The following is a 13,851-nucleotide window of genomic DNA, read 5'->3' as shown; positions in this document are numbered from 1 at the left end:
GCCCAAGGAATGGTTAAATCTCTTGGCACAAAGTCTCGTCTTGTGGGAAGCGAGTTCTTGATATTTTTTAGTTTATTATTTTAAAACGGAATAAAAATCTGAAAATCTAACAACATTACATTAAAAAGTCACACAAAATCGTTGCACTTTTAGGCTTAGGATTTTATATATATATATATATATATATATATATACACACACACACACACACACACATACACACTCACTACATATATACATATATATATATACACACACACACACACACATATGTATTTATAAATAAAAACACACACACATACATTTTTTAAAGGTATATATTATATACACACATAAACACTGCTGTTTACTTATCTGCTTTATCCTTTATTACATTATGGGTAGTGTAAAAAAATAGATAGATAGATAGATAGATAGATAGATAGATAGATAGATAGATAGATAGATAGATATATGAATACATGGCAGTATATAGATAGATAGATAGATAGATAGATAGATAGATAGATAGATAGATAGATAGATAGATAGATAGATAGATAGATAGATAGATAGATAGATACTTTATTAATTCCAAGGGGAAATATCTGGGAGGATCTCCATCCACTTACTTTAGAAAATTCAAACTGAACCATAAAAACCAAAAACCCATATGCTTTACCATACTTTTCTTAATTTAAAGTGTAACTCTTTATTTTCTTTTGAGGTCAGACACATAGAGTCTAACAGAACTATTTCACTAAAAAATTCACACTATAAGCAGGCATTGAAACATACAACCTTCCACATGTTTTCTATACAGACAAAATAAATGTGACTTCTCTAACAGTCTCAATAATATTTTATTATTAAAGGAAGTCAGATGAAAAACTGTAACATGAAATCCTCAACCCATTTCAACCCAGAAAGCAAACATTTTGACCTCAACTATATATCATCTTTAAATATCTTGCTCCACCCTCCCTCAAAGCTCACAGATGAATCCCCACGGCTTGTCCAAACAGGTCTAGTTTCAGTTTACTATCTTATTATGCCCACACCCCATTTGCTTGGGCAGCTCTGTCATACGATTCAATATAATTAAGCAGGTGCAATAGTATGAGAAGGGGAAAAAAAGAACATCCTTGACTGATTTTTATTCTATTTTAATCTTTAAGCTGAATGCAACTTTAGTGACACCCTACAGTATATATTTCTAAAGGAGTTAATGTTAAGTTATATTGGTTCCTCATTTTGAAAGGGGCTTCACAGTTACAAAAACAAATATATATGCTGTCCACCTGTTGAAAGGTTTGAGCTTTATAGCACCATACGGTTAGAAAATATAACAACTGAAAACATTAGGCAGAATAGTACCTTTCTTGAACTAAATACGAGTCAGGAAAACCTTGACAAAGCTGGTATGTTGACAGGTTTCTCATCAAGGAATTAAAATTTAATTGAAGTTGACAGTGTGGTGATCAGAAAAATAAATATATTTGTTTTGCATTTTTTTTCTAATAATGTATTGCCATATTAGCCTAAAATACTATGTCTAAAATAATTTAAATGTGGTGGCTGCCAGAATATTGGGAGGGGATGTCAATATGCAAGCCTCAGTTTTTAAGATTTCTCAGCAATAGCTTTCCTGAAAGTTGGAAGTCTTCCCTTATAGATTATAAATGCATCTGCAGGAAATCATCAGAAAACAAAGAAATATTCTCAGATATTATGTAATTGTAATTAAAGCAATCAGCCATTATTAAAATACAACATAAAATAACTACCATATTTGCTCATTGTAGAATGATTTTTAATTGCCTATTTTGAAGAAACCTGGGAGACTGGAGTACTTGGAAAAACCAGCATAAACAAAGGGAGAATATGCAGACTGCACAGAACTGTGAACTTTAGGACTAAGGGGAGATTTACTCTTTTTATCACATTATACTTCTAAAGTCTTCAGAACATCGACTCAGTCAGTGGTTTAAAGAAAAACTTTGTTTCTTGTATCTGGTGCTTACACACACCCATAAACACACATAAAATAAGATAGCATAAAATCCATGGACAGACACACTTGAACTGATGTTATTATAGTATAAAAAGACTTTAGTAATCTTAACTGTGGATTATTTATTATATTATTATTATATTACTAGAGATCAAAGTATGTTTTTCTTAATATGCCATGCAGACATATAGCAGCCTTCATGTGGTGGGCTGGCTATTTGGACATATTCAAATCATATAAAATGTATTCACACAATAAATTATTCAACATAATGTTAGGCTTAGTCACAATGTTTAACCTGGATACTATGAAGAACCCTTACATTAATCAATCAGATAATCATGTCCAATTTTTTCTGGATCATTTGGGGCCTGGCACCATTTCCATGCGGCACGCTAAAGGGTGTGTGAGTGGTATCCTGTCTGGCTTTCCTTCCTTGTGCAGTAACCTCAGAGAACTGAAAGCTTCAGCCAACTCTTTCAGACAATGCATTTCCTTATCAACTCAGACTGATGCCTGGTTTCCTCTCTGCGACTCATATTCTCCCATCTGAAGGGAACTGAATAGAGTGTATAAAAAAAAAAAAAAAAGGACCCACTAACCAGTTAAAAAACCACTTTTTTCAGTATGGCCCAGAGGCTAAATATTTGGAATTGAGTGCAAAGCTGCACGTCCATCCCATATTATTGATAACTTGTGTGACCCTGAACATGTCCTGTGCTGCGTGTTTTAAATATTTAAACATTAGGAAAAGTGCTATACCAAATGGCTTTTTGCTCATTCTTTCCTGTTTTTTTGGATTCTTAATCTATTGCAGAACTTTGGCTTTTATGTAATAATCTATTATATGGTGTTTAGTGTTTAGTTATTAGTTTCTATCCTTTATTATTGATATCACCTTTTGCTTTTATTCCTAGTGTATTCCTCTGAATATTTGTGAAGCACTTTGAGCACAGGAAAGGTGCTATGAAAATAAAATGTATTATTATTAAAAGGACTCTATATATATATATATATATATATATATATATATATATATATATATATATATATATATATATATATATATATACACACACACAAACTTTTTGGGAGCTGAATCTCATTTTATTGATAACACAGGATTTGTCCATGAAAAGAGAAATTTACTTCAAACTATAAATGCAATAAATAAAGAAATTATATACATAATGGAGTGTTTTATTTGTCTATTATTTGTTTATTTGCATTTTTGTTTGCCATTCTACATACAATTCTACGTACAATTATCAAAAGGACAAAAAATTAATTTGTATAAAGTCTTTTTATACATCAAGAATCCTATGTAAGTTACACAGTTTTCTATGACCATTAGTTATTACAGTATAATTTTTTTATAAATCAAGATACACCTCATATTAAACAACTTTATACCTACTGGTACAAACATCCCAAAACATTAACCAGAAACAGCACTTCTCTAAGTAATCGGATATTAAACAGTTTTATATTTACAATTGTACTATACTTTATTTCTTCAAATATGCTAACAATGCTCCCATCAATCGCTATATTATGTGTGGACTGTATAGATTCTGTGCATTATGCTTTATTTATATCTTCATATCTTATACACTATGTCTGGTTTTAAACCACATATTGCATCCGATTTATTATACTTACTATATATCCTGTGTTTTAAGTCAGTAGAGGGGCAACAATGGGGTCAGTAAGAATTGTAACGTATACATATTTTTTGTTATCTTTTTTTTCCCTTTGAACAAAAAAATATGTAAACAAAAAAAAAGAAAAATAATTGCATAACTATTGTTTAGGCTACAAGTCTTCCTATTATTGGAAAACTGAGTTTGAAAAACAGATTACTCGACAGAGGATTGCATCTATCACATCATATACTGGGGAATGGTTAAACATGCACTCCATGTTAAGAAAGAAAGAAAGAAAGAAAGAAAGAAAGAAAGAAAGAAAGAAAGAAAGAAAGAAAGAAAGAAATGACAATTAGTATGATACATTTCTGATAACTTGCAAAAGTACTCATACTCTAAACATTAATAAAAATAAACTTTCAGTGGAAGTGATAGGCAAATGCAATTCTAGATGGCCCCAGCTGTTACCATATGAAATACAAAATGTAACAAACACATAAAACACTGCCTAAAACAAGCAACTGACGCCTACTCCTCCACCTCTCATAATCCTAAAACAACTTGGTGGAGTAAATAACATGTTATGAAGCAAGAGGTGAAAAGGTTAGTACTGAGCTTCTGTGTGGCATGTAAAAGGAATACATCTTGAACAATAAACTTTGTATGTGTGTGTGTGTGTGTGTGTGTGTGTGTGTGTGTGTGTGTGTGTGTGTGAGAGAGATAAAAGCAAAGCAAAGAGAGGGTGGGGCCCAAGGAGGAGTGCCTGGACTGTTTTGATTGGGACCCTGCCTTTACCTCCAACGAACTGGTCTGCAAACAGGAAAAGAACATGCATGTGCCTCTTGGAATGTCTGACGCAAAACAAGGCCTTGAAACAAAGATCAGGAAACAGCTCGGCTGGAGCCAGGTGCAGCAAAGGCAAAGAGAAACATTGACTTTGCCCTGTATGTATTTACATGGGCAGCTGCTGCTCAATACAACAACAGAAGGGTGGAGGTGCTAGCTTTGTGGGTGTGAGCTGAAACATATTAACAGGACACAGCCTAGTTTATAGAACCCTGAGGCATCTAATGCCCGTTATGAGAGAATGTGTGTGTGTGTGTGCTCCACAATAAACTCATGTCCCATGTACTACTAACTCCTGGCTTGTGTCTCCTGTCTTGTGTCTTATGTTGTTGAGTGAAACAGATTCAGAAAACAGATGGATATTTGGTTTACCAAACATTCGGATTACATTAACTTGACTCATGAACCCACCTAATAAGTTATATTTCCTTTCCGTTGGTACATTTATGAGTATGAGAAATGTGTTTTTAAAACAATAAAAAAAGTCTTTCATACTTTGCTAATATACAGTATACTGTATAATACAATATGCTGTTTACTAGAGTTTAGGTTACTTGAAATGATTATATATTGAAAGTTTGGAATTCAACACGCTGTTCCTTTTTCACCTTGAGCAAAAACGTTCTTAGAAATTTTTAAATGGCTGGTATGCCTTGTTATTTTTTTGTTCTTTTTTAAATTGTTTTTACACTAACTGTTTAGTGATTTTAAGAAGGGTCATCATAGGAGAAATGTGCAATTTTTTTTAATATGTGCCTTCTGTAAAACTGGAATCAAGTCTAGAATAATTCCTGCTTAGTCCTCGAGGCTACCTAGATATCCTTTAGATCTCTATAACCATGCAATATGTACAAGGCACACTGGTACGCCTTTTTTTCGTTGCAATGAGGGTCCAGTGTTTAACTTTATATTACACAAAGAAATATTACTAACATAGATTTCTGCAAAGCACTTTGCGCAGTTTCACACTTTGAAAGATGCTATGCAGAATAAAGTTTACCTGTTTGATAAAAATACATTCTAATGAAACAAAAATTTAAAAAGCTTAAATTGATCAATTTATGTAAACTACAGAAATCCACTCAGTTCCATTAACTGTATGTTTACATCTTACCAAATAATGCAAACAGGCCTATTTCTATGTTTTTATGTAGAGTTAAACCACCGGGCTCAAATTAAAGTCACATTAAAGAAATATAAATATATAAATCGACTTATACTGTCCCACTATATAAAGTACAATTATTTCTTCTAATCAATGTGTGTGTACAATAGCCTTAATATAAACTAGTTCAACAAACTTTTAAGTGCACAATTGTAATTTTCTAAGTGAAATACACAGATGACAAGTACCCTGAATAACCTCTAAAGTAGCCAATAACAAAAGGAAAGGTGTGCATTACACAACCCGATTATAACAAAAGGCGGTACAGTACTTGATAAAATAGCACAAACTGATAGTTTTTTTTTTATCAGTCAATAAATCAATGTTTTATGTTATACAGTACAGCGCATTTCAAAACACGCGACATCGCTCAGCGCTATACTGAGCTTACGTCTTTACAAAGTAGGGTGCCAACAACTGCTCCCGTTATTTGTTTAAGTTAACGATTCATAACTGCCCCAGTCTATGTGACAATTCCTACAGTTGTCTTCTACTTTACATCCAGTACTACTTATCTATGTTTCAGCCATTGGTTTTTACGTGAACGAGGAGATATAATAAAGTTACAGCTCTTTACTGTCAGGGTCCCTCTGGTTATACAAGCGCACACCTGCCGAACTGTAAGTAAACTCGCCGGAGACGAAATTTAACGCGGCACGCTTATTCTATTCAATTTCAATTGATCACTCCTCTTAATGACTGATTATCCACCGAAATAAATACAAAAATGTTATGTATTTATGTTTGTATCGTTTTAAATCCCAAATAAAATCCTTCACTTACAAAGCAATTAGTTCGTCAATTCACTGGTCAAGCTTATACATTTTGAAAAAACTCTTCATACCTTTCGCGTTAAAGGATTGAGTTGTTCTTTAACAGAAGCATCCTTTACCTGATGGAACACACTTGATCTGACGTTAAATATTAGGTTATGACGAGTTCCTTACAAGTATGAAAGACATTCATCCCAGACATCTGCCGTCTACTATCTTGGCATCGGTGGCTGCGCTACGGAGCACGTTAGGGTTTTTTTCCCAGCACTATGGTACACAATCACCTCACCCGCTGTCTAGGATCGGATTACACTTTACAAGTCCGCACACATTACAGGGGTGGGGGGAAAAGACAATGAAGACCTCTTGTCTGGAGAGAGCAATTCTCAACCCTCGAAATCTCAGCGCTTCGTTGTAAGTTCCACAGGCGACTCAAAACTTAACTCCTTCAGGTGCGCTGCCTAGCTAAGCGGAGCAGCAACTACCAACTCTTCCGAAAAAGAAAAAAAAAAGTTGGACGCCAGGTACGAAACTTGTCTTCTGTAACGCTTGCCAGTATCGCCCAAAAGCTTTCTATTACTGTAACGAAGTCTGGGCTGATAAAAGTTGCATAAAGCCTACGATGTAATGGTGTAAGCAGTAGGATGGTAAAAGCAGCCCATCACCTCATTTTTTGTTGTAGTAAGGAGAGTTTGTAACTCATTTATTACACGCAGCATGTCACTTCAATAAAATAAACATGAAAAAGATCACCATTTGTTGCCAAGAACCTCCTCCCCAATCCATCCGAGTTCGGAGAATAGCACTTACTTCCTAGACGACGTAAGCCCTTATACTCCACAGTTCAAAGATTGAAGACGCGTTTAACCGTCGGTTATCACAGCTCTTCTCTCACTCACATGAAAACTTTGAATGCCCATCTGTTTAAAGTGGCGGCCCTCAGCTTTCCCATCACATGACTGTCTGTCCAGGCGGGGAGTCTCTAGGAGGGCGGTGAAGGCGAGGAAAGGGTGGGGACAGCAAAGCAGAAGCTGGAGCCTCCTGTCAGTTTGGGAGTGTCGCGACGGGCGGAGGCAAGGGCGAGGTGTGATGTGGGTTGTGCATTCCACTTACTGAAGTAAAGATAAATCATTTAACAAGGCAGGAAAAAAACAACTTTATCTTTAATATGACAGGGCAAAATGAATGTTCCGAATATAAAACCCCGAGAAAATCGGAAGATCGGACTAGGATACGGCAAGTAAAATGAACATTTAAATGTATATCAAGTTTGAGTTTCAGATATCTGAAAATGAAGTTCAGATTTTCACTAATCTGAAACTCAGTTTAATATATCTCAAGATAACCTTCTTTACATTTTCAGCAATCTCATTGTATTTTGAGTAAAGTCTAAGTTACTTAATTTCATCCCCATACACTTCGGATAGCTCAGTCTCAGAATCCAACTTCTTTTGCATTTCAAGATCTCTTGAATGCCTTTATTAAAAGCCAGGGAAGTAGTTAACCTTCATTTAGGAACTGCTGTGGACAAACCGTAAAACCGAATAAGCTTTAAATGTTACTTAGCCTTTAACTGTAAAGCCCTCCGTGCGCGTCCATCAGCGAGAAACAAGCGGATCAAAAGTAATGCGTATTTAAACGTAAACAACTTATTAGTGATCAGACCCCAAAACAAATTAAGGAGAATAATGGTAAATTTTTTTATATCTATCTTACACAATCAGTCTTAAAGAATTAAGCTGTTTTATATGGGTGCTTGCATCCGTAAACTTATTATATATACATGTATTTCATAAATCGTCTTTAAAAGTCAAGTCAGCCAATTGAAATCATTCTTTAGAGCCATGGCGCGGAGAATCGAATCGGGCACAATTTATAACAAGTTTTATTACGAAGATATCAATATGCACTTGGTTGTTACCGAAGGCCTTCTTTGCTACGAACATCATCATATGTGTGTGTCCATCACAAATAAAAACGGTAGTAAAATGTGTGTCACACAGTGCCCACCATCATATGCCGGAGCGCCCACAAATAAAATTTGTTTTATTTAATTTTCAAAGATTTTCAAAGACCAGGCTTTATCAACGTGATGGTGCAATCAATATTTACCCGTGAACTGCATCCCTTCTCCCAATTTTCGAGAAGAGGCTCAACAAAAATACATCAAGTCCTTCAAATATAGCTGTACATTCTCACACAATTTATACATTTTATAGAAAGACACGTCTCCCTTATTCCTAATGGATAACTGGGAATATGAAACAAACAGTATTTAATTGATGTTAATTTTAAGAAAAAAAAACATTTTAAACTGAAAACTCTCCCCAAGGCCTTCACAGTACACACCACAATTTGTCAGTTTACATTATGATATTCCTTGTGGATGGCATAATGTTGCAGTGTCTACAACTGCTATCTCACAAACCTAGAGCCCTGGATTTCAAAGCTTTATCTGTTCTTATGCCCTTGTGGGTGTTTCTTCGGCCTCTCTGGTGTTAACCTTGACTGCCAAGCCTAAACTGGCACAAGGTACCTGAATGTGCATCTAAAAGTCTGATCACTCATTGTGGGTTAGTTCCCACCTTGGGGACAGATAGGGACCACCGACCACCATATTACAGCTCAGAACTGCATAAGTGTGGTAGATGGATGGATGGATAATCAAATACAGTTTTATCTATCTATCTGAAGAGAAAATGTTTTCAAACAGATACTTCTTGGAGCAATCAATCCGAGGTGTTATGGAAGCTTCTGTATTAATATTAACAGGATGAACAATACAGACATATCCCAAAAACCTTTTCCTTATAAACAATAACTGTAGTATACTGTGTGGTGTACTGTACATCAACCTCCAGAATCAAGGCACAGGAATAAAACACCTGCTTTAACTAATTCAGTTGTTTTCTGAAAATACATATCTTTTAATTTTTTTAAAAGAATACATTAGGCAGCAGTACCTTTTAAGAGTCAAAATATCTTTTCCTTTGCTCAAAACACAAAATAATTTCAATCTACATAGCATTTTTTAGAAGGTATTTTCCTTTAAGAGGAGCCCTTTGAGTATAAATGGGCACAATGAACTTTTTTTCAGTGGGGGAGGGGCAGTAGCTGCTTGGATTATAACGGACATACTTGATGAATGGAATTGAACTGTTGGTTAATATTAAAGCCAGCAACTAGGAAAGCAAGACATTAACAAAAAAAAAAAGAGAAGCTACATTCCAAAATTAATATTAAACTGAAAAAAAGAATGCAGGGTTCCAATGCATGAAATTACCAGCACTTGGCATTTGGAACAGAGTCAAAGGACTGACTTAATGACATCATGGCTATGAAAGGAAAGAATCTACATATACTGTAAATAATTTGTCAGTCAGTACTGACAAGCAGCTTAGGTGGTAGCAGTGTAAGTTGTAGTCACTGCTTAAAGGTAAGAAATAGGAATGGTGATGGGAAGTGTCTAGTTAGGCCAAAATTCTTCTCTATGTAACCTCCAGCAGATGAAGTTCCTCAGTGACTCAACATCTACCACCAATTAACTGTTATTGTAGCTGTTACTTTCAAATTCATTTTAAGTCAGGCCTTTTTATTCTAAGTCAAGTTTAACTAAGTGGCAATTTTCTGTGCTGACATCACACAACTAAATACTGAATGTTAAATTTCTAGGAAAACTTCACTAACCTCTGTGTTGGCAATACTTCACTATTAATTCAGAGAGATGATCTGTTGAAATGAGCAAATCCCATACAAAATGTTCATAGGAAAGAACGCGACACTACAGTATTTTTCGCATAATATTAACATGTAGCAGTTTGCAATTTGTGGACCTACTTATTCACCAAGTGCTATATATTTTCATGTTTTATTTTATTTGAAACATTTTAAAAGGTATCCTAAAATTAATTTAAGTATATGATGTGAATATAACTATCTTTCATAGTGCCCTGATTTTCTCTTTGGGAAAAGGGTTTATTTAAAAAATCACATACTGCTTGAATTGTTTGCAGTCTGGTTACCCAGAGTACATATGACAAATATTATGAAGTTTAATTACATTCCTTTGAATGCTAGCAGCAAGCAGTCAAGTGAGTATTAATTGAGAATTTCTCTTTTTGCTTGAAAGAGACAGTTGTCTTCTTTGTTCTATTACTTAAAAGTGTTTAAAATTCTTTAGTATTGATTGTCATTGTGCACGTATAACAAAGCATTCTTGTTTATCTAGCTGCAGCGCACTTGCTGAAATTATCTTTCATCTGTCCAACAGATTTTTCAAAATTTTCTTTTAAAATGTATTTATTCTTCTGCCATGCTTGCACTGTTCAGGAGATAGGTTCATATTATAACTAAAATAGTTCAGGCATATGATGTAATGCTAGAAATGTTGTGTAGCCTTACTCAGACCGAAAACCCAATCCTCAATCTATCAATGAGTTAGTCTTTATTATATATAACTCTTTACACAGAGAGTGTTTTTAAAAGGATCCTTACAGTACAAAAAGCAAAGCAATATAAGCGCACACCAGGTAACTATGTGGAGCAGAGTACAAGAAAATATTGAAAAAGCCATCTATTTCAGCAATGTGGCACAAATCTTTATTTAATTAATCATTACTGTGTTGTGATTTTGCTTATCAACAATATGTTATTTGAGAACAGCTCAGGAAAACTAATCAACAATGTATTTTCAACAAATTTGTTCCTCTGTGACTAAGAATTTAGAAAGAAAACTACTACCATGAGATATATTTACATTTATGTCAATGTAGTGAACAGATATGGTGAAAGTAGACAAATCATTCTCACTCCTGTACACTAAAAATAGCTTGGCTAAACTAAGAAGCTGCCCAGTTAACAGTGTCAGTTAACATTTTTCCAGTCACATTGTATTCTTTGAAATGATTTCAAAAATATATTACAAATCCTATTACTTTGTGTTTTTAGAATTGTCTTACTAGTTTATTTGACAAAAAAGTGTTGTGGTATCATTTCTCATAATATTTTATTTGCGTTTAAAACCCTTGTGGCAAGTAGTTTTTAGCAAAGACTTTATCAGAAGTAGAAGAGCTTTAACTCAGAATAAAAATCATCACTAGAGCAATCTTCAAGAAAAATACATGTTTACATTCTGGTTTTCTGAGATATTCCAAAGATTTGCATATTAGATGATTTAGTAGAACTTAACTGGCTCAGTGTGAATTAAGTTTAGATAATGTGTATGAGAGTGCACAGCAACTGACTGTAGTGCCATTCTGGTTTGGTTCCTGCCTTGTACTCCATGTTGCCACAGTACATTCCAGTTCCTTAAAAGTGGCTTACATGGCTTGAATAAGAGGATGGATGGATACATGGATGGAATTTTTTTGCCCTGGAATAGACAACACTTAATATCATTCTTTATTTTTATTATGCACTATACAACTTTCAGTATTTTGTGCCATTTACAGAAAGCAAACTATTTTTACAAAATATTTCTCATTACAGTACACAAGGAAACATGTTTTTAATGAGCACTGTCTAAGAGGAGAGGTAAATAATCTGAATAACTATACTGTATTTCAAAGAGGGTAGTAGATAACAGGACATAAAAACTTTGTGTCATTATGTTAAAACTGCATGGCGGTAAAGTGGTTAGTTCTGCTGCCTCACACCTCTTTGGTCCTACATTATTAATTATTCAGCAGAAGTGTGTCAAGAAATGCTACTGGGGCTCCTTTATACCAACAGCAATATGTCTGCATAATGGCTCACTGTGACTATGACATGCCAAAGTCAGAAGTTTTCTTTCTGCACAAATATTTCTTCAATTTTAGCCATTCTGGTGTGTGTTACAGATAGTGCAGAATGCAGTAGGAAGAATCTTAACTAGAAAAAGAAAATCTGAGCACATTTCACCAGTTTTAGCATTGTTACTGTACATTGGTTACCCATTTCATTTAGAATTGACTTTAAAATGCTACTAATGGTGTACAAAGCCTTAAATAATCTCACCCCATTTCATATTTTGGAATGTTTTGTCCCCACACACTCCAAGTCGTAACCTCAGATCTTCAAATGAAGGTCTGCTTATAACTCCAAAAACCAACTTGAAAAGAAGTGGTGAGGTGGCTTTTTTCTGTTATGCACCGAAAATCTGAAGTAATTTATCAATAGAAATTTGCCAGGCAAATACTGTAGAAAAATTTTATAAACTGCTAAAAAACATTATTTCAAAATGCCTTTTTCGTAGATTCGTTATAGTTGTATTGTTATTACACTATATGGGCATTGAATTATTATTTTCCTCTGGGTTCTGCAATTTCTTACTAATCTCTACTATTCTCTGCTGTCTTTTCCGATTCTACTGTGGTGGCAATCTGCACCAATACCACCTAATCAAGGTACCATGCCACCCCTGTGTTTATGGATGGGTGTTCCAGATGTCCACATGACCATCATCATCAATTTCTTCCATGTGAAGCCTGAAAACCATAAGGACTGATTTAGAAATTCTATGTTAAGTAGAATGCTCAGTAGGGGCAGTCGTTTGGCCTTGAAACCCCTGCAGATTATGTTTTTTTTTTCTTCAGCCTAACTGGAGTTTTTTGTTTTTTCTCTCCTCCTGGCCATTCAATGTACCCTTTTCTTTGCTACATACTGTAAAATATTGTTTCTGTGTTTATGTTTTAAGTTAACCTCTTTTATTTCATTTTGTAAAGCGCTTTGAGCTGAATTGTTTTTATGAAAACGTGCTATATAAATAAATGTTTTTGTTGCTGTTGTTATCGTGGTTGTGTTCAGACCATAGTATATATATATATATATATATATATATATATATATATATATATATATATATATATATATACTATGCCACATTTCCACCTGGGACAAATAATGTTCTATCTATCTATCTATCTATCTATCTATCTATCTATCTATCTATCTATCTATCTATCTATCTATCTATCTATCTATCTATCTATCTATCTATCTATCTATCTTAGTTCACTAAATGAATTTACAATGAAATCCGATTTTAATTATTTAGTAAATTAAGTGTAAAATCCCAAACATTACCAATATTAAACAAGGTAATCAATTGTAGAAACTGGCACAATTAGAGTTATATTTTCAATGGCATAAAGGTATTATATGTATCTATTTTCTTAGCTCACATTTTCCATTAAATATTTGGAAGCTAGTGCATCATCAAGCACAGGGGATACACCAACATTTAATGAGATGTAAATAATCATAAGGAACACTAATGCATATGAAGCCACAATCACTTTTACTGCATCAATATAGATCAAAAATTAACCAAATATGTATATCTTTGCAATGTAAGATAAAATTGGAAAACCTGAGGAAAGCATTACGTAAGTATGAGGAGAATGTGCAGGCGCCACACTGAGAATGGCCAGGTTCCTGGAAATCTTGATG

General features: G+C 34.2%; 1 protein-coding gene across 1 annotated transcript in view; it reads right to left on the bottom strand.

Moving 5' to 3' along the window:
• Positions 1–7,410, bottom strand: part of klf3 (Kruppel-like factor 3 (basic)) — a 45,247-nt gene extending 37,837 nt beyond the window's left edge. The window contains exon 1 of the mRNA XM_039751287.1: positions 7,323–7,410. Coding sequence (XP_039607221.1) covers positions 7,323–7,343 — 21 coding nt within the window. The 5' untranslated portion in view covers positions 7,344–7,410. The remainder of the gene's footprint in view (positions 1–7,322) is intronic.
• Between the last annotated feature and the right edge of the window lie 6,441 nt (positions 7,411–13,851).

Source organism: Polypterus senegalus, chromosome 4 (genome assembly GCF_016835505.1).
Source record: "Polypterus senegalus isolate Bchr_013 chromosome 4, ASM1683550v1, whole genome shotgun sequence".
Classification (NCBI taxonomy): Eukaryota; Metazoa; Chordata; class Cladistia; order Polypteriformes; family Polypteridae; genus Polypterus; species Polypterus senegalus.
Note: the sequence above shows the minus strand (reverse complement) of the source record. Positions and strands in the feature narration are given on the sequence as shown.